The sequence below is a fragment of the Populus trichocarpa genome, chromosome 18 (genome assembly GCF_000002775.5).
Source record: "Populus trichocarpa isolate Nisqually-1 chromosome 18, P.trichocarpa_v4.1, whole genome shotgun sequence".
NCBI classification, from domain to species: Eukaryota; Viridiplantae; Streptophyta; class Magnoliopsida; order Malpighiales; family Salicaceae; genus Populus; species Populus trichocarpa.
The window spans coordinates 9,208,607-9,230,281 of NC_037302.2; the positions used below are offsets into that span (position 1 = coordinate 9,208,607).

Sequence of the window (21,675 nt, forward strand, 5' to 3'; positions counted from 1 at the left end):
ATAAATTTTGTTCAGAATCGATTATGCTTTTAGTGGGTTCGGTTGAACAAGATTTAAACTATAATGTTGGAAACTAAAAAAACCCGAATACCTACCCCTACAAATCAAGATGTTCCGAGTAAAATAAAGAAAAAGTCATTAAACTACCCCCCGTCACCATTTTCATCATCAATATCACAACTTTTTCCACGTATTACCATCATTCAAAACCATCAACAAAAATTAATTTATTTTAGTATATCTAAATAATAGAAATAACAAATATTTCATATAATTGTTTTCGACAGAGAAATCTCAAAACAAACAGGCTGAGAATTTTTATTTTTTTGGGTTTTTAATGATATTTATACGTTCAAATCAAGTTCCCGAAAATAGCATTTGTATTTAAGAATACCCAATGACCCTTAATTCCGGTGAGGGAAAGTTGTAAACCGCTTCGAATTCCGCGTTGAACTACAGTAGAAGAATGCCACAGTATTTTATTACAATATCTATTGTAATTTCTATGTACAGGGAGTTTAGAAAAAGTACTCAACATTAATACCTAACTCGATGCTGCGATACCAATCACGATGCACTAATTTTACAGACGTGCGTGTGTGAAGAAAAGCAAGACGAGGGTTGCTGTGCACTACAAAATTTAATAAAAGAAAGAGAAAATTGATTCTTCCTATCCCTTCAAGCACTGACGAACAAAAAGACTACAGGAGGAAACAATTTCAGAGAGTGAGAGACGTCTCCTGCAGAACTGTTGACATTAATTAATCCCTGCAGAACTGTTGCGTTGATTTTTCTGAGGCATCATCCATCTTAAGGAGATTGAAAATCAAGCCGCTTGAATAAGAGATCCAGGGCTGGCTGGGCCTTCAGTTTGTTTCACCCAAGTGCTGTGTTTCTGTCGTCTTTGAGCTGAAAGTCCCAAAAGCGATCGACTTGCTGCTGCTTTGCTTTGTGGCGGCCATGCCTTCGTATTCATCCTGCTTTGACAGCGAGCCAAGCATATAATGACTTTGATTGTTGGGTAGCATAAGAGGAATCAATCACGTATAGCATGGTCATGCCAGCACAGAAGCATGGAGATGCACCGTCCAAGGATGTAAAAACGGGTCTTTTGCTGCTTTGCCATGGACAAGCACCTTCTTCGAAAACCATTCTTTCCGTGACCCTTTCTTCTGTTGGATCGGGATGGTAGGGGAAGGTAGTTAGAGAAGGACATGGTCACAGTGATTGATGGAAAACCGAGAAACTGTTGTATATGGAGATAACTTAGCTATGTGTATTTGGAGATGACAAGGAATTGAGAGAAAAGGAACGCTATGGTTGGTGGTTATATAGAAGAAGAGAGACAGACACAACTGTGGTGGATTGGACGCTGCCCCACTCTGTTCTTTCATGGAAGGAAAGCGTCGGTATTCCTATCTTAAATTGACACTACTACCCCTGTAAGAATCCTAGTTTTTTTTTTTAATTATAAAATGTTTTACTGAAGTAAATTTCTATTATATTCATGTATAAATTTATAGAAATGGTTTAATGACGTTGAATATAAATTTCTATATTCATGTAGAATTTTTGTCACGAAGTAAATTATCTTAGAAGATATATTATAAATATTTTTTTTAATAAAAACTCAAAGAAATAAAAACACCATAATTAAAACATTTTTTTACTGGTTTAGTTGTGTTTCCATATTGATTTATGCCAATTTAAATTAGAAAGATCGAACCATTCCTATTTTAACCTCCTTTTCATTTTTAGACTATAAGTTTATTTAGTTTGCTTTTTAATTTTTATCAAGCAACTTGTGTGAGACACAAATAGTATAATCTATCTATTTTTAATATATATTTAGATGATTTATTTGATGGTAAATGTTCTATGTAAATAAAAAAATATCTCATATAACCATCTAGGAGATGATCCAGTAGTAATAGCTTGGAATTAAGGGGTTTGCTTCCTCTGTGGTCTTAGATTCGAGCTCTATAGTTGCTAATATGATGGTCACTGGAGGCTTATATAGTCGTTAATTTTAGGGTCTATAGAATTAGTCGAGGTACGCATAAGCTGACCCGGATACCCACGTTAATTAAAAAAAATCTCATAAATAAAAAATATTTAATAATGTCACCGTTGCATGGAAAATTTACAAGGAGACTAGTTAGGAATTTGCCATTTGATTAATTGAATAAATTTGAAGAATGGATGGATGGATTGATTGATCAATTTAAAATAAAATTTAAGAAATTTGCTTTTATTTAATTTGAAAATCTTTGGACAAAAGTTTCACCAGAAGTATTGGAATTAATACGTTAAGTCTTTTGTAATCTCCCTGTTGATAAAAATAAATTTAATTTCACTTTTCTTGTAATTATTTTAAGCTAAAAAAAATTGAAAAGATATTTAGGCGGTGTAACTGTATTTTTTACAAAAATTAAAAAGTATTTAAAAAAATTAATACCAAATACTACTGATAGTTATACTAGAAAATATATAAAAAAGTTATATTTTCACTAGAGCTTGTTTGGAAGTGTGATTGTGAATGCTGTTGTTTTTCAAAGTATTTTTCACTCAGAAATATATTAAAATAATATTTTTTTATTTTTTAAAAATTATTTTTATATCCACGCATCAAAATAATCTAAAAATATTAAAAAACTATTAAATTAAAAAAAAATTCAAATTCTTTTAGAAATATTTTTAAAATATAAAAACAAACCTTCTCTAAAAGTTGCAATTGATTGAAGCTGACGACCACAAATTGCAGTAAAGAACGAGGAAGAAAAGACAGCACTCAAATCATGAACTTGTATTTTCAACACAGTTACTTTTCCTAGCAGGGGTTTTCTGGTAATTACAGAATAGAAATTCACACGCTGGTCAAATGAGAGTGGATGCTAATTCAAACACTGTAAAGGACCTGAGCTCAGAGAAGCCGTGTAGGGGGCTGTATACAGCCCCCCCCGCGGCTTTTTTGTCCTTATTTAGCCCACGTTTTCCTTTTAAAATCCAGACTTTCTGCTATAAATGTTTCAAGGCAAACTTGTAACCGGTTTATATATAATGATGTGTTATAAAATATTTTTTTTCTTTTTAAAATTTATTTTTAATATCAAATATTAACTAAAAACCCAAAAACAATAATTTCAAATAAAAAATTTTAAATTTTTTCATTGAAAGGTGGAGTTAAAACCCTTCATTTTCTGTTTTATTTTTTATTTTTGTTTTTAATTTTTAAAATAAAAACCTATTTGACTGGATATTTTTTATCTCGTTTTTATCTTTAAAAAACACACTCAGTGTTAATTTAATACTTAAATTATTAAAATTCTACTTTGATTTTATATATATATATAATGTCAAAAAGATGAAGGATACGATAATAATATATAAAACTAATTTAAGTATAAATAATATATCCCTAACTCAATTATTAGTTTGGTCTAAAGAGTATTCCAAATTCTGCACTTGTCAGTGCCTAACCTAATTCTTAAATTATAGCATAATAATATATAAAACTAATTTTAATAACTCTATTTTTTATTCTGAAGAGTTTCGAGAACGTGTCAGTTTTATTTTGTCGAAAACGACGACGGAAACAAACAAGTTTTCGTATATTTATATCTATTTTTTAAATAAAAGTTTTTTATAGCTAAAGCAGCCACAGAGGCGAAAGCACAAGCAATTTTAAAGGCCAAAACTGACCTTTGGTACCGAGAGAGAGAGAGAGAGAGCACAAAGCGGCAGGCCGGCGAGCATGACATCATGGCATAGATACCTCGAATCGTGACAGATTGGGATTTACCGGCCGACCTCAGACATATTATTGACATATAAAACATACCTCCGTTTGGAATAAATTATCATTTCCTTCCTCTTATTCTTATCCGCCACCGATAAATAAAACCATTTTCACACGCTTACACCACAGCAGACAGTATCAGCTCGGGACCCACCTTATCCTGAATGGCTTTGACAATTCTCACAGCTAGAGCTGTTCGCTTGAAAAGGTTTATATATTTCAATGATGATAAAGGAGGAAAAAAATAAAGGAAAAAACCTTTTGAGGCACACTGATTACAATGCAGAGGCACAAAATCTCAATAAAATAAATCTCATCACATTAAGAAACATCATCGCTAGTAGTCAATGTTTACCACCGCCTGTTATTTAAAAACAAGTGAGTAATTATAATAATAAAAAATATATATAGAAAACAAACCAAAATTTCAACAACTTCACCTATATTTTCAGAAAATTATGGACAAAATAAATTTAATAATATCAAAAAAAAATATCAATAATAATTAGAATGGATTGCATGCATCATCTAAAAATAAATAAATAAATAAACTACTTGTCACATTTGAATATCATAAATTTAAGTTACTCGTCACCTTTGAATCGCACGTGTAACCTGTTTTAATTATTATTAATAATTTTTTTTGATATTATTAAATTATCTTATCAAAATCTTTTTGAGTTTTTTTTCCCTCTCTTTCTTATTTCTCTTCCCATTCTCCTTGTTATTTGTGACAATCCAATTGAGAATTTTATACCATTGATTTCATCAACAGTGTTATTTTGTAAAAACTTTTTGAAATTGCTATTTTTTTAATCAGAGATAATTTAAAAAGAAAAACCAGTTGGGACTAAGGGGAATGGGATTCGGAGGGTATGAACGCCTACCGTGCTTTTTTCTTCATTTTTATCAGGGCCCATAGCAAGAAGAGATTCATCACTGTGACAATAAATAGAAAACGAATAAATCCCTTGATGCTGACGACATGCGAATATGAATAAGAAAATGAAAGCAAAATGAAAAGGCAGGAGTTCATATCAAAATTGTCTTTGGGTCTTCCAAGCAGACAGGGAGGAATTTATTATACGATCATGACGTGATACAGAACAGTTGCTATTGAAAGCGGGGGAGGAGGAACATAACGGCCCTTTATGTTTTCAAGTGGTAATACTTATCCAGCAGCATCTCAGAATATTCTCCAAACGTGAGACAGCTATTGGCTAGCACCAGCTGAAAACAACACAGTAAACGGGAGATCAAAAGTCAAGTTGATACCTGCTAAACACTCAGGCAAGAAGCACTTCCTTGCTGCAGTTATTGGCCTTCTAATTTCGATAAATGATGCAGGCATGAGACTCTGCCAGCACCAGCTACAGTTCAGTGTAGCTGGTAAAACTTTTCATGCTCTTTGCTGGCTGTTTTATAAAATGCCCCAGCCGAACAAGAAACCATTAGCTAGACAGGATTCACCATTTTTTAGCCATGAATCACACCAGTGAAGGAAAAAAGCTCAAACTATAAGAGTCATGTGATAGGAGTTCCTATTTTCTCAAGAGCCATAGGCATCGACATCTTTGGCGGTTGCTAGCAGCACTGGTATTTTTTTTTTCAATCAACATACAAACGCCAAAGTGTTACAAAAAGTAGCAGGCAATCACCTTTAACGAGGACAATAATTTCCTCCAACACGGGTAGCGGAAACTTCCTCCTGCCCATGTGTCATGTTTTTGAGTGAAAATGTTCTCCTACCTTTTTTTTTCTTCTATTTTCATTAAGTTTCTCTATTAAAGACAAGTTCCTCTCTTAATCTATAGACACCAAGTAAGCTCTATCTCCTCAAATTCTTCGGACTATTTTTTCTCTCCTCTCTCAAGACTCAAGGTCTATAATGCAAAACAAATAAAATTTGGGATCTAAATGAAAAATCCAAAATCCTAGGAGACTAAAGTAAAATAGAACGATCAAAGTGTAGATTTACATGCATTTTTTAACAATAAGAATGAAAAAGGCTTTCAGCTTATGCCAATGTCAATTTTGATCCCTATTCTTTGAATTTTGTTTTTTTACAATAATTTCAAAACTTCCCGTGTAAAATCGACATGCCATGCAATGCCAAAATAATCTACAATAACCAGGGAAAGAGATTACATGAAATTCAAAGAGAATGAAAAAAAACCAGAGCAACCAAGAAGGAACTCTTGAGGACCTAATTGAAAGAAAATAAAGTCTTTGAACCACAATGGAGCAAGAGAAAAACTTGAGGACCTGTGATGAAATTTTGCAAAGTAAACATTGCTATGAATAGTGATTTGTGTGAGGATGAATATTAACAGCATTACAGTGAAAGACTGGCCTATTTTAGGTTTTTTTTTTAATGTTAATAATATGCACCAACATATGGTGGGAATTTCTCTACTCGTGCGAGTTACAAGCAATTCATTTTTTTGAAGAGTGAGCAGTAAACAGTTATTTTTGCTGGCGTTTGCCCATTTTTCATGAAATGGTTAGTTTTCCTTCAACTATAGCTCTTTTATTTCTTTTTTTTTGGATGATCCCTTAACAGTAATATAGTTTGCAAAAGCCCACAACACTTGTCTTCACCATGGTGGTGTTTTCTTGATCCTGGTTCATGTGTTCTTATCATTTTCTTCCTACGTCCACTTGTGCCTCAAGTAACTCAAAATGAAATTTATCATGATGAAGCCAATGACTTTCTAATTCTACCAGATTTTCAATCAAATATGCAGCGTGCTTTGTAAGTTACAGAATTTAAAGCATGGACTACTTACATCTTTGTGAATATGCATCTCCTTGGGAAAGTTAAGTCTCTCATCCCTACAAGACAAGAAACACGTCAATATATCTTGCTCTGTTTAAAAGTTACAAGTTTCTCCGATAAAAAATATACTGGTTAATGATGCTTGATGTCATCATAGCACAACGGTAAAGACATCATAAAATGCAAGGATCTTTAGTCCATACTTAGAGTTGATTAAAAAGAATAAAATAAAATTAATAACTAATTCATCCAAGTGTGTGTGTTAAGGAAGAAAATGGATGTATCAATCGCATGACTGCTGCCAACATTTTTGGTCTGTAGATCCATATGCAGTCTCAAGATTACATTGAAACTACCGGTGTTCAGAATAGTTCATTCACATAGCTATAAGGAAACGTGAAAGGACAAGTCATGTTAATAGATTCTATAATTCATCTTTGTTAAATAGAATACCAATCGGGTTGCATGAATAATGCAAATGTTGATCTGTCAACACCAGAAGCCTCCTCCCCTTTGGGTGCCTACAGAAAAAACATTAAACCAGGACAGGTTATTACTTCATTATATTCCAAAGAGATTGTACAGAAAGGAAAAAACCACCAAGTTCATTGTTCACAGCTTAGATATAATGCATTATAATCTTAATGATAGGTGTCACATGTAACTTAGATGCTCCAACTTCAAACACTGAATTTCAGCTCTACTTCAGTTTGCTCATCATCAGTCGCAATATGCTAGATCAGGGTTACATAATGGCATGACAAGCAGTTTGTCATGAAAAAAAGTATGGCTGGAATTTTACGTAACACCTTCTGAAAAAAAGTAGGGCTGCCACTTGTGTGCGGGACTGCTGCAAATGGTCCCTAGACAATGAAAGAGGGCAGCCCGCTCCATACAAGTATCACATATATCAGAAATGAATGCTTTATGGAACAAATGAAAGCATTTTTCTTACAAGAAAGTAAAGCCCCTAGGAAGTAAATAAGTAGGAAAATAAAATGCCCATCGTATCTTTCATGCTCACTCAGCTTACTGTCACTCTGCATATTGAAATAACTGACTATTTATCTTAGACAAGCCCCTGTGGCACTTGAAGAAAAGTTTCAAATTTATAAAACAAAGAGACATGCATGTGCTGTCATGCATCAATTGTTTAGGCATTTAAAAATCAAGAGATGTCAAGGGAGACAAATCATAGATCTTTAAGGAAAAGAATATCTGTAAATGAAATCATTTCCAATTTCAAATGTACAGAAATAAAAGTTCAAACCGAGCTTAAACCATTCTTACTCAATCATATAGAAAAATCACAACAGCCCTTCAGAACAGGAAAAACAATCACTTGAAAGCATGTCACCTCACGTTTTTGCTTTGATAAATTTCAACATAGCTAAGTCCCTTTCACCTAGAATTTTTGTTTCATACAATGACGCTGCTATTTTTCACCTTGAAGGATCACCAAACCATGCAGCCAACAACAAATACTAATTGTTGGTTCAATAAAAGAACTAGTGCAATACACAACATGCAATCCTAAGTGTTAGTCCCAAATTATTTCCATTATAAAGATCAAATATGAAAAGTACCTGAACAGAGTGCGGTGTTGCACAAAGATAACCTCTTGACAGTATTTCAGCTGTTTCACCAATTTGGTACGCTACCTCACCTTCTCCAAACACAACCTAAAACATAAGAAACATACAAGTCAATGCCAAACTTAGTATTATTCAGAATGTACTTAAAAATGTCATAACGAACCACATATGCTAAAAAGGTTCAGTATGAAGCAAGCACTTCCACTTATATAAAGCACTCGGTGTCATTTCTTTTTTGAGGTCTTCCCCAGATTCATTCTTTTTATTAGGGGTGAGGCTGCTTGAAGGGAACACGGTTGGTGTTGTACTAAATTCAAGTTGAAAAAGAAAAATAAATGGATGCTTTCTCAGAGTATCTGATCACCATTTCTCTCCATAAATACAACCATGTGGGAACCCATCAAACATAAAACCTGTCCCTGTTCTTATCATTCATAACTTTCAAGGTTTAAGATTTTGCTGTTCTATTAATTCGCAGCTTTCAAGGTTGAAACAAAATCAACTTCATTTTAAATTTGCTTCTATGGTCTGTAATGAGGAATTTTATTGGTTTCTTATGTTACAATCACTTGACATCTGCTCTATCTCTGTTTTATTTCGTGAGAGGCAAATATGAATCAGACTTCTAAAGTTAATCTGCTTGGTTTCAAGCCAGAAGATTGGAAAACAAGATTGGAAAACAAGATTGGAGTAAGTGATCCTACATTTCTAACAGCTAATATGGAGTCTAAAACAAAGGCTGGTGCTTCCAAAAGAATGAAGAATATGTTAAAGTGAACAATTAAATGAAGCTCATTATCATAGATAGCATTTTGCATAAGTAAAATGTCAAAGACAAGAAAGTTTACTTTGACAATTTGATCAGTTCGTGTTTTAATATAAAGGCCAGCAATGCTATCAGGGCAAGGTATTTCTACACCATCTCTCTTAAACATGGCACAAGTCAAACCTACATATCAAATTGAAACAAAAAACAGACACAAAGTCAACCCCAATTTAGAAATTCCAAGAAAAAGAAATATTCTGATCTCTCTACAAACTTATCCTGTCAATAACAAGTGGCAGGAAAAAAATTTGTAAATCCTAGGATAAATTTTATTTGGAATTTAAATACAGAATCAGAAAAAGGAATGTATGTTGCTGAGAAAAATGCTTAAGCATGCACATCATCAACAAGCCTATATGCCCCAGAGAGAGAACAAAAATAGTATCTCATGAATTAAAAAGTTGATCACCTGTCAGCGAGCCATGATCTGTATGCCACCCACACCAAGATGATGTTGAGTCACCATCTGGGACACAATCACTGCATGTGATTCTACTTGTAAGTATTCCCTCCAGAAGCCACTTATTATATCATTGGAAGCACATTATTTTGACAGACTCCACCATTTCATGCAATTCATCATGAGATATAAACAACAAATATGAAGAGCTACCATCTGGAATACAGATTAGTGTTCCAGAAAGGAGTCAAGGACCCAAAAGACAGAACACTAAATTCAGTCTTCGCATGATATCTCTGCATTCAAGTAGACATTAACTGTAAACCACCATTAGTATTTCAAAAAATCATCCGAAGAGCCCTAACAACTTAAAGCAGCTCATATAATAAAGAAATAAAAAGTAATTACTACGAGGAAAATTTGGTAATGACATGCCCTAATTGGTGATAGTGATATGCCCTAATAAGTGCACATTTAATATTCTTTGCTGCCTCTGGAAAACTTTTTCTATCAAGAAGCAGCATTCAGTCTCATTCTTATGAATATGTGCATATAATTATCTTGTATGGTAGTAAGATTTTCTATTTCATAGTCATTTTGTATCTCGACTACGCTTTCTTCCGCAGATTTTACTCTCAACTTTTCTGAAATTTAGTGCCATGCTGACATGAATCAGGGCATCAAGGGTGAGGAGACCAGCTTAATCAAGTTAGTCATGTAAATCGCAAAGTTTTATATTTCAATATAGCTACACAACAGATGGAATTATCAACAACAGATCATGACGACTGAAAATAGAATTGGTTCTTTCACATGAAGATTCATCAGCTATACCAGAAACCTGTGAAGAGTAAAGTGGGAGATAGGAAAAGCATTACCTCCTTAGTGCAGGAAAATAATAAAGCAACCGGCCTTTATGACACCGAGAACGAATAAGTATCTGTTCGAGGCTTTCATTTTGATCCACTTCCATTCCTTTGGATACTACACGAGCTCATCAAAATCGAACAAATTACCAAGGGTAGTCAAAAGTAAAAAAATAAAAATAAAGACAAATGGAGAAAGAAAGAAGGATAAGGCAGGCAATCCACTCAGCAAGTGCTCAATCCAGCGCTACTCATACAAGGTGGTTTGTGACTCAGGTAAGAATGACCTCATTTCAAAATCATATACATGGCCAGGCTGGACTTTTCTAGCCGCAATTGCAGGTTGCCAACCATATGAAGATAATATCTATTCAAGTGCAATTCAATGCTGATATGTAAAGCCTGGGAACTCTCATCTCAAATGGAAAACTATTAATCACAATTTTTGTTTCAAATCCAATGGGAATCCACAACCCTCTATTTAAAGAAGTTGGCTCCACCAATAAGGACATTTAAGGTGATTCACAGACTCAAACTCCTATATTCAATAGTTTCCCAATGTTATAGTTATGGCTAATTCAATTTCCTGGGCAACTAAATGATGGATTCTATTCTTCAGAGCTAAGGAATTACCTAAATACTCAGCAACATATGTGTACATGTAGAGGATTTGAATTCAGAGTTCTTCAATATCTTATTAGCTTAATTTAAATACCAACATGGGGACACATAAAGTTTTACCATATTGATCACAGTGATAAGCTACCATCAATCCAACATCATGCATCAGCTTTCCAAGTGCTTTGAAAGCTGCACGTTAACAGCTGATGTTCAGTAATTTCAAAATATAGGAAATGCGGGAAAAAACAGAAAAGAAAAGGGCCCTTATATAATACAGGCATTCTGTCACATTATCTCAAAGTTGTCTCGTACAAGAAAAAAAGAAAAAGATCAGCATGAATGTATACCAAAGTACTGGTATAAAGACTACCTTCTCTGTTGTGAAAAATAAGGTAGTGACATCCAATAAAAGCTGGAATCAATGGTAATTGGAAGCTAAAACTCAATTTACAAAAAAGCAGTATAAAGAATATATGCTGCTGTAAATAAATGTGTAGATCATAAACACAAATAATTGCACCAGAAAGCAAAAAAGAAAAAGAAAAAGGGTTTGGCGACAGCTCATTGAAAGATAAACAACAGCAGAATTAAGGGGTGGTTGGCAACTGATTTTATAATTACTTTGATCAGCAAGAGGATGCAGAGAAGAACGTGCTATAATTCTTGGATAAACAGAGTGTAAAGCCAAGATGATTCCAATGATTTTGGCATCATACTGGACATCAAGGTGAGAATTCTGTATTTAAAAGGGTTTTATTGGATTGCAAATTGCAAATCAACAGCTTAAAAATTATTACATTTCAAAGACTTTGAGAGATATTTTGCAATATACTAATTCTTGAAGCCATAAAGAAACATCTAAAAAGGCAAGCACTGTATTAAAAAATATTTGATTGATAGAATCTGCAGCCTCAAAATCAAAGTGTTGATCTCGAACTTACCAGTTTCCAATTCTGGCAAAGCACTGCCAGGCCATATGTTTGAAGAACAATAAGATGGATACCTAAAAGACAGAGCGAGCATGGATGACAAGTTATGCAGATGAGTAATGTAATGTCTTTAACTATTTGTAAATAACTAGTCTTTTACAGCACAAGAGGAAAAAAATTCCTCAGCTAAGCAAATACAGTGACATGAAAAACAAACCATGTGAACCATAAACATCCCTATTTTTTTAATCTGCTTTGTCCAAAAATCAATGGTGTTAGGTCCAGCCTTATAAATCTACAGCAAAGCTTTCATCAATAAATAAAAACAAGAAACATTTCAACATGAGTTTTGTTTTCTAAGCTTTTACCGCTGTTTTAGACACATGTCAGTGGTAGGAACATCTAATATTGGATTTGCATAAAAAGAGCCTTTCAGTAGATCTGCACAGAAGACACAATAGGAAGAAAAAGGTAAGAGAAAAAAAAATGATAGATATATAAAACATTAACTTGGATAAATGTAATTACAGTGTGATTATTGCAATTTATTGAACTGGATAGATTGATTATTAAATTTGAATATAATAGAAAGTTTACCAGGCTTCCCAGATTCAAGCTTCTCCTTCCCATGACTCCATCCAAAGTTATACCTACATACAGATGGTGGGTAAAATGAAGCAGGAAGTTAAACCACTACTGACTACAGCCACCATAATGCCAACTACCATTGGGTTAAGAATAAAGGAATAGTATTCCAACTAAAAGGCAAGAGGATTCACTTGTTCCTGAGCTTCCAAAGTACATTCTACAGAAGAAAGAGAAAAAAAGAACAGCATACTGTATACACAGCTTTGTTTAACAAACATTTTGCAATACAGTATGTCTCTGAGCATATACCATACTTAGCTATTATACACAGAATGTGGGTCAAGAACAGCATCTGACTCTTCATGTACATAAAATGGGGATGCGAAAGACATATAGAGGTAACAGAGTTAAAGAAAAAAATAAGAGGCAGAATCATTAATTACCTACTGTGTGGATCTTCAAGCTCATCCTTTACCTTTTGAGGAAGGTTGGCAAGTCTGATAAGATTGAAGGATATATGCATCATAAGCTAGTGCATAAAAATCCATTTGGTTCTGTTTCTGAATGTTTTATATCCAATGGCACTCGTAATGGATATAGGAAATCTATTTCTGAACTTATACCTGGGTGAAAGATGTAGAAGATTTTGACGCAACGAAGAAAATCCAGGGACCTGTAATGATAAAGGGTAAGAAACAGAATCAAACAACAAGTCAAGCATTCAATACTTGTCTTTAAAGGAATTAAAGATTTACCAAATAAGTAAAAACAAACAACAACCAAACTAGTCGCTATAGGAATCCTTGTGCACCATTCCGCGCTATCATATACAAATAAATTCTAATTCCGAAACGCAAAGTGATTATAGTGAAAATAGAAAAAAGGGAAAATAAAGAAAGAATTTTCAGAATATTACATCAGAAATTGAAAGAATCCCAAGGCCGTTGGGTCCAAAACCTTCCTCTATCTTGGCCGACAAGTCTGCATCCTTGTTCTACCAACAAAAATTCAAACATAAATACATGTAATTCCACCACATACATCAACTTTGATTAAAACAAAGACTGCTCACGCACCTTGAGGTCAGTATAGGGTATGGTGACACTTCTTAAAGTGGGGAAAGCGGTTCCAGTTGAGCTCGACATCGTTTCGCAGGTAATCCGGCCGGGAAGAGTCCGATTAGAGGCAGAAGCCGCGTGATGGCGAAATACTAATGATTTATTTAATGCAGAGGAGAGGAGGGACCTTGAAGTCGTCGTTGTCAATGTCGCATGCCCTGGTAATGGTGTAAAATCAAGCATCAAAGCGATATCAAAAACAGAAGGCAGAATCTTCCTGACTCTTACGCTACTCAAAAGAAAAATGCTCTCGTCTTTTCACTTGTCAAACTCGTTCAGGCGTTCACCAGCCCGCCTTAACTCGGGAGCCCTTTTAATTGCTTCATTTTGGAATTTCAAACAAAATAATACTCCTATTATTAGTCGTATATTCAATCTAGTAATTATTATATATCATGCATTATATTACCTTGTATACTAAAATTACCAAATCAATAACCGACAGAATTGCAATAAAAAAATGAGAATAGGAATAAAAAAATAGAAATCAAATATGTCTGATTAAAAAAATTAAAAGAAAATAAAATTAAAAAAAAATCTAATTTTAGAAATTAATAAAATAAAAAAAGACTAAATCCAAAAAAAAACTTGAAAGGATTATCTACAAGTTTGAAGGGTAAAGCATAAATTTTCAGGAGTGAGAAAAGAAAGAAAAATAAAAAAGATTATTTTAGATCATTTAAAAAAAAAAACATCAAGAAAAATCAAATAACATGATATAACAATGACAATAAAATAATGTTGCATGGGCTACCTGAAAGCCACTAATGGGCTTAACAACATTTTTTATTTTTTATTATTTATTAAAGAATTATATTATCTCTTGAACCAAATAATTATTATCATTAAAAACCATTAAAAAATAACAAATATACCTCTATAGTCAAGTTTTAAGAATTTTAATTTTAAGAATAATAGTCATTATACTATATTTAAAAAAAATTAAATATAAAGAAAATCCGTAGACCATAGTGAAGTGTTTGTTTGCTATGAAAAAAAAAAGTCGTAAAAAACATAGCATATGCACGCCACTCTCATTAGGCTCTGTTAATAAAGACGCCTGATGGTTGTATTGTAATGCAGATGGTTGTTTTACCATTCAACAGAGACTTGATTTCTTTGATATACGAACAGATGGTTCCAAGGAGAGCGGATAAGCAAACGAAACACGTCCAGACCAAATCATATAGTCAAAACTGACGATATAAAAGGGAAATCTAACTGGAATCGGATGCTTTTGATAGGTTTTCTACTACAACATTTGGGCTGTACAACTGTCCCTGAGAATCACTCGAGAGGGTGAGGCAAACAGGCCAGAGACAATGCACTTCGAGAGCTTCTACCAGCTCCTGTACAATATTTCACCAGAGGGTAACTGAGTTTGGGAAGATTTGTGGTGCTGTCTTCTTCTTCTTCTTTCTATCTTTTCTGGTTCATGCAGTCTCTATTCAACTTCACCAACCAAATCATGCCTGCAGAAGCCCGGAGGATGCAAACCTCATAATTTTTTCGACAAGGTGCTATGTAGAAAATAATTGGCATGTACAGATATGTGTTAACATACCCCAATTGGAGCCGGTTCAGGAACATCAACCAATCGTTCCATTGTTTGTAACTGATCATACGGAGCAATCTGCATGACATCAAGAGTACTAAATGATGAAAATTTGAGCACAGAGACTGGAACACAGAAGGGCCCTTTCTAAAGTGTTTACTGAAATAGACCTATCTCTTATCAGAATAGAAAAAAACTGTTCATTTGATTTCTTTTTTCTCCTGGAAGTTATGGTTATTACGGGTGGCACACATGAAACTGTTGTAGCATGGCAATTGAACCACCCACTACGCAGTCATAACTTCGTTCTGATGAGAGGTGACAACTACAAAATATGGTTTGTGTTAAGAATATAGGATGCCATATTCATGAACTGTTTATAATCATAGATTTGAACGTGGCCATGTATATTTAGGTAGCAATTTGATAATATTCTAACCCGTAAAAGAATCCAAAAAATCATACACCAATCAATAGGAGAGAACTTGCCTTGTGTGGTAACAGCACTTGTCAGAAACATATAATTCAGCAACAATCATAATAGTTTACCATAGAAATATTTATTTAGCGAGTAAGATATGGAGGACATCAAGTCACCTGGCTAAATCCATCCGGCCATGTTATTTGCACAGCGTAGTTTCCCATAGGCCGAATTTCTTCAGGTTCAATATCTTCTGGAACATCAGCATATTGCAGTTTTTGCTCCCCGGTCCATTCATCCTATTTCAGAGAGGGAGGGAATAAAACCAGGGCCAAGGGAGGCAGCCAGCAAACAGCAGAGGAACAACATATTGAGATGATGTGTGAGTTTATGTTAATAACAATTGAATTCGACCATAATAAGACTTTCTCAAGGCTGGTCTTCTTACTACAGATTTCTTTTTGGCACTCTAATCACTAGTCAAATTGTCTGATATAGAATTAGGATCCTTCTACTTTCCGTTCAATCTACTACTTTGTCTTTCAAGTCACCAGTCGCAAGCTTTTGACTTTATCTACTTGGTTTAGCAGAAACCTGTTTACTTCTGTCTGCAGATTTCTTGGCGAGTGTTATGCGACAAGTTACAAGATAAGAAATAATCAAATCATCACTGTATGCAGTGCTTCCTAGACAATCTGAATTGGAACGTTGAAGTACTACTTTTTTCCTTCATCGACATTGGTTCTTGTTGATTTCTTTGTCTGGTTTTCTCTCACCCCTTTCCTCTGCCTTTTCCCAATTTCATTGTATTTTGGGGATCAAAATAGATAGCTTTCTACTCTTTTCCAGTCGTTGAGTTTTGCTCCTATTTTGGACAGTACTACTTCCACTATCACATCATGTTATCAAATGAACATGTGCTACAGGCTTAACACAGTATAAAAAAACCTAGGGGTGAAGGAAAAGAAATAAAAGGAACAACGATTTGGACTCTAGTACTTCTCCAACTACATCATGTCACCGAAGTTCCACTCTTTAAAAAAAAAAAAAAAAAGTTTTGTTGGTCTTAGCTAACTCCAATGAACGAGACACTCTTGGATTGAACGAGTTACCTTCTTGATTTTGATTTGACAGTTAGAATTTCAGCTTTTTCTGGAGCATGAAGAGATTATGTTTGCAATAAAATAAAGTCATCCCTCAGATGCATGAAGCTATCTTGTTTTTGACAGTTCTCTTTGTGCCTGTTTGGTGTTGCTGTACTTTTACAGTAGCTTTTACCTTCTTGTGGTGTAAAACCAGTGCTTGGTTAAGATCTGTTTTGCTTCGAAACAAAAACACATGCTACTTTAAAAAGAAGGTGATTTTCTTTTAAAATAATGCAAAAACCTACTACTTTTAACCAAAAGCAAAGCAATTTATTATGAAATCTACCATCTTCTCAAGTAAAATTAATGTCTTTACCATTGAACTAAGCAGTCGTTGGCTCCATTGATGTCTTTTTCAATAAATGCCAGTGGTAGCTTTGTTTCAAAATATAATGGCTTGTTCTATTCTTAATGGCTCTGTTATCATTGTAAATGTGGGCGTAGATGGTATTACGTAACTTGGAAAGATGAATTAGTTGCATAGTAACATACCACACTTTGAGCAGAGCGATCATTCCGTCTCACTGTTGCAGGATGCAAAAGGAACTCTTCCTCTGAATCCGGCACCTTCACCTTAATTGCCTTGATTGATTTATCATAGGTGACAGCTGTTGACACTAGAATGAACATAACATAAAAGGAGTTTTATTTCCAGCAAGAAAGTATTGAAAGTATCGCAATTAAAGTTCCCAAATACTTAAGATTTCAATTTTGGTACAAAAGTTTTTTGCTTTCTTGTACCGGTACAGAATATTTTTCAGTGTACCTTGTTGGCGAATCTTGGCACACTGTTGCACAATACAAATTCCAAGGTTCTGAAATATTTTTGCCACTTCACCTTGAGGATCAGCCGCCACTTCAGGCATTCCACCATCTCCAGAAGCAGATAGCTGCAAAGATGATGGAGTGAAAAATTATAGTTTGCTTAATCATTTTCAGCATATGTTTTTAAATTTCTAATGGAGTAATAAAAGGCTATGACGAAGTTAAAGTGCGGCACTAAAAATCGCGAACACTTTGACATTGAAACTATCTAATTTGAATGTAAAGATCTTATGGCATGCTCATGCAGGACGGAAATTGTTCAATGATTGTAACCAAAATTAGATGCACAGAGGTCACAGTGCCAAACATAACTAATTTAGAATACTTTTGGGAAAGGGAAATTATCCGAGATAAAGATGAGAATTTCAGCCCGGAGTGCAGGAATCTAGCAAGTTCACAATATGAAAGTAATGCCTATTCAGTAATCTATCTAAACAGATTACATGAAAGAAGTTTAAAGTATGTAGCCAAGTAGATTTCAAGTATAACCGACGATAAGAACACTTATATAGGGCGTACAGTTGGTCTAATCGGAAGATCAAACAGATGAGGGATTCCAAACTGCTGGACAACCTGCAAATATGTAATAAGAAAACAGTGAAATATCCGCATCTGCTAAACATTATTGATAATGAATGAATTATCCGCATTGATATCTTATTAATAGAAAATTAGATTTTTGGATAATGAGCATGCCTGAGAACCTGAACCTCTACCAAATGGGTAATAGCGTTTCCCATCGGCATCGAAGTGGCACATATTCTCTACTACAGCAACGCATGGCACCTGTACACTTAAAATAGACAACATGAATATGTAAAGGTAACAAGTAACATACATATTTTTTAGTTCTCTTGCATCATGTTCATGAGTATTTTCATCTCCATACAGATAATTTCTACCTCCATGTATGTGAGTGTGTGTGTGTATACATGTTGAAAAACAATTCCAGGGTGATTGTAATGAAGAAACGAACCAAACCTTAAGCTTTGAAAACATGCGTACTCCTTTGGCAACATCGATGAATGCTAGCTTTTGGGGTGTGGTAACAATAACAGCAGCAGTTAATGGGACTACCTGAAAATATATTTTATTCAGCTGAATTGCGGAGATTAAGCATAGGAGATGCCATGCAAAAAGCACATTTCAGCACAGTCTTTTCCTTTTCTTTCTACATATGCCTACAGATAATTATAACTCACATCAACAACAATTAAAAGCTAAAGCACATTCAACGGGTAATATCAGTTGAGCCATGAAGGTGAAAACACACACCATTTCTCAAAAAATAAATAAATAAAAAGAAAGAGAAATGGAAACCGGGGGGGTGGCAAAACCTGGCATAAAGTTAGCTGTATATCACCAGTTCCTGGAGGCATGTCAATAACAAGGTAATCCAGCTCTCCCCTGCATTGAGATATATTTAAGATGTGAATCTGTGAAATTAATAAGATGAACTGAAAATTAAATTTGTAATATCAATCGTATAGTAGTTTATAGGGAGACGTCGAAATGTGAACTGCTGTAGAACTGAAACCCACAAACATCTGAAACAGCAATATTATCAAGCTCCTTTAATTAGTGTTTCTGCTACACAAGTTCTGACTTTTATTTAGAACCACAACATACCATTCAGTGGTGGTCAGTAGTTGATCGATGACCCCAGAAACCATTGGACCTCGCATTATTGCCCTCCCTTGTCCAGCAAATCCAAAAGATACCAACTTGACTCCCAAGTATTCAGTTGGAATGATAGTTCTCTTCTCCGGATTCTGTAGAAGTTCTTATGCATTTGTAATTGCAGCATAATCAAATTGCTGTAGAAAAGAGTTCATTTTAAAATACTACCATCTCCAGCAATCGGTTTTCCGGGGAAACCATTGTCGGTAAACTTGGACCATAGACATCAGCATCAAAAATGCCTACTCTAGCACCCATACCAGCCAAAGTATATGCAAGATTTACTGCTACAGTTGATTTCCCAACGCCTCCCTGCACAACTTTTCACAAATAACAGTCATAGAAACGATATTGTACACATTAATTTTAGTTTCAGTAACCAAAGACATGATGGCGCAGCAGATGGCACGATCCATGAAGCATGATTTCTACTTTTCCCATCAAAAACCAAGGGGAAATGATAACTTATGTTGCAATCTCTTAGTAACTAAAGCACTTCGTATTCAGGATTGTGCACAAAAAATCGAAACTTAAAAACAATGTTAATGTAACGTACTTTAAATGAACAGGGTACCCAATATAATATCATGCCGATATGTTTGAAGCACATGAGGTGTCAGAGTCGAGTCTTTATTAACTTCTAGCAATTGTCAGAAGTAATAAAGAGCCAATCCTTATATAATCAAATATAAAGCAAGAAAAGCAGCCAAAGTTTATAGGAAGCTTACCTTGCAACTTGAAACTGCGATAATATTTGAAATTGTCTGCAACCCTTGGGGAAGTTGCCCTGCATAAACTGGTCTGGCAGGCTGTGCTGACATCGTCACTTTGACGTTCTTGACCCATGGAAGCAAGGCTACCACCTCATTTGCCTTCTGCTCAAACTGTTGCAATCAAATCTTGTCATACTTACTACACCACAATTGCAAACCATCTACATTGACGATCTTATCAAAGACTCTACAGAGTTGAAAAGATTTCTATAGGATCAAAGAACAAAAGAAGATCACTGGAAACACAAAGTTTCTGAATCATGTGCGTGGAGACCAATTAATACTAGGGACAGGTTTTACAAAGAAGAAAATAAATGGGATTTTGATTGTTACTCATCAAAAAGTCATCCACACATTTTCACTATCAAAGAGTGATGATAGTGTCATTTACCATGTCTTTGACTGGACATGCTGGTGTTGTGAGCTCCAACCGAAATGAGACCTGACGTAATATAGCAAACGTTTCAGCAACGACATTATACTTTTTATGCATATCAAGGAAACTTTGGATCTCGTGTTCGAATCAACCTCTCCTTGAGCTTCATCAATATTGAGATCTTTCACGAAACCACAAGAGACAATATCAGTTCCAAAGTCTGGATCAATAATCTGAGACAAGGCTTTCAGCACATCACTCTCAGCATTCCTTGTTGATACTGCAGAACCGCCAGCTACATAACACCCAAAGGAATATTGTGTTAGATATACAACCAAAAATAATACCAGAAAAAAAAACAGGACGACGCAAATGACTACAAAAATATTAAGCAAGATAAAGAAGTACACTTCAAACTCCAGAGCTGTACTGAATTAAGAAGGCAAACTGGACTACAAGGGCAGTAATCTAGATCGATGACTTACAGAATGGAGTCTCTACATTATAATAATAAAAGAAAGAAAGATTACCTTGGACAGAGGAATTAAGAGCTCTGGTTTTCTTCAGGTAGAAGCATTTACGAGGTGGTAGTTTACAAGGCTGATTGTTAACAGATAAATGAAGCCATTTCTCTAGAGATGAGAACAACCCTGCAACAGAGACCGCGATCCATACTTGGAATTCAAAAGCTACCTCAAAAACACTATAAAAGAAAAATTATCTCAATGGAGTAGCGAAGATTGAAGTTAGTGTGTTCCGTTACCTTCTTTTGGTCGCGTGTGTAAGCTTCGCAAGGAGAGGTTATGGCAGGTTGGAGCATAGAGAAGTTGCATTTTGAGTGGGGAGGATTGGAAGGGAGGGAGGGAGAAGGAAGTGATCCGTTAAGCAGAAAGCAAGAAGCGAGTGGGCGTTTTGAGCCTCTCGTTCTCGTGGCTTAATGATGAGGATGGATGGATATAAACAGCATAAAAAATTTTAAACTCATTCCTGCAACGACGACGTTTACCTCTTGCCTCTCTTTCTTCTTTGTTTGTCTCCCTGCCAGGCGCCAAGCCCCACACACAATTTCTTTTTTAGTGAATTTTTCCGAGTCCCTGGATCTTGAATAGTAGCTCGTCGTTAAAACAACGTATTTACACTAAATAAATAAATATTCTCATGTCAATCATAGGAAAATAATTAATAATCACAATAAAATAAATAAAATAAAGGAAAAAAGCTGAAACCGATCGAGTATAGTGAAATTAATCTTGATTGATAAAAAGAAACAGTTGATTAAAATGATCATACGAGTTTAAACACCTATAAAAAATTAAAAAATTTAATTCTATTTAGAGTAAGAATTCTTAATTAAATAACTAATTAAAAATCACAAAATT

General features: G+C 34.6%; 2 protein-coding genes across 4 annotated transcripts; both read right to left on the reverse strand.

Moving 5' to 3' along the window:
- Positions 1-454: 454 nt before the first annotated feature.
- Positions 455-13,859, reverse strand: LOC7476258 (uncharacterized). 3 transcript variants are annotated; one of them, XM_052448990.1, is made up of 16 exons: positions 13,480-13,856; positions 13,320-13,397; positions 13,027-13,076; positions 12,847-12,900; positions 12,413-12,465; positions 12,184-12,256; positions 11,828-11,889; positions 11,007-11,075; positions 10,278-10,383; positions 9,409-9,479; positions 9,022-9,122; positions 8,165-8,260; positions 7,032-7,099; positions 6,589-6,634; positions 4,687-5,029; positions 455-3,991 (listed from the first exon to the last, which is right to left on the reverse strand). In XM_052448990.1, the coding sequence occupies exons 1-15, from the start codon at positions 13,702-13,704 to the stop codon at positions 4,949-4,951; spliced, it is 1,233 nt and encodes a 410-aa protein (XP_052304950.1). In that variant the 5' UTR covers positions 13,705-13,856; the 3' UTR covers positions 455-3,991; positions 4,687-4,948. The 3 variants fall into 3 exon arrangements, with proteins under 3 accessions (XP_052304950.1, XP_002324969.3, XP_052304951.1); XM_002324933.4 differs by having other exon boundaries at positions 455-4,160; XM_052448991.1 differs by lacking the exon at positions 11,007-11,075 and having other exon boundaries at positions 455-4,160; positions 13,480-13,859.
- Positions 13,860-14,527: 668 nt separating this feature from the next.
- On the reverse strand, positions 14,528-21,239 carry LOC7476259 (fe-S cluster assembly factor HCF101, chloroplastic). Its single transcript, XM_006371853.3, has 16 exons — positions 21,060-21,239; positions 20,827-20,946; positions 20,449-20,591; positions 20,312-20,362; positions 19,876-20,031; positions 19,316-19,459; positions 19,097-19,239; positions 18,805-18,874; positions 18,449-18,544; positions 18,164-18,253; positions 17,987-18,040; positions 17,409-17,532; positions 17,135-17,259; positions 15,674-15,796; positions 15,086-15,154; positions 14,528-14,993 (listed from the first exon to the last, which is right to left on the reverse strand). The coding sequence occupies exons 1-16, from the start codon at positions 21,127-21,129 to the stop codon at positions 14,988-14,990; spliced, it is 1,584 nt and encodes a 527-aa protein (XP_006371915.2). The 5' UTR covers positions 21,130-21,239; the 3' UTR covers positions 14,528-14,987.
- Between the last annotated feature and the right edge of the window lie 436 nt (positions 21,240-21,675).

What these genes read in the sequence shown, in the direction of transcription:
- LOC7476258 (XM_052448990.1), bottom strand. Translation starts at nt 13,704, where the DNA reads ATGCTTGATTTTACACCATTACCAGGGCATGCGACATTGACAACGACG. An exon ending in GGATTCTTTCAATTTCTGAT is followed by an intron (nt 13,077 to 13,319) that starts GTAATATTCTGA and finishes TTATCATTACAG; the next exon opens with GTCCCTGGATTTTCTTCGTT. An exon ending in GCTTGAATCTGGGAAGCCTG is followed by an intron (nt 12,257 to 12,412) that starts GTAAACTTTCTA and finishes TCTTCTGTGCAG; the next exon opens with ATCTACTGAAAGGCTCTTTT.
- LOC7476259 (XM_006371853.3), bottom strand. Translation starts at nt 21,129, where the DNA reads ATGCAACTTCTCTATGCTCCAACCTGCCATAACCTCTCCTTGCGAAGC. An exon ending in CTACTGACCACCACTGAATG is followed by an intron (nt 18,875 to 19,096) that starts GTATGTTGTGGT and finishes ATCTCAATGCAG; the next exon opens with GGGAGAGCTGGATTACCTTG. An exon ending in GGCCGGATGGATTTAGCCAG is followed by an intron (nt 15,155 to 15,673) that starts GTGACTTGATGT and finishes GATGTCATGCAG; the next exon opens with ATTGCTCCGTATGATCAGTT.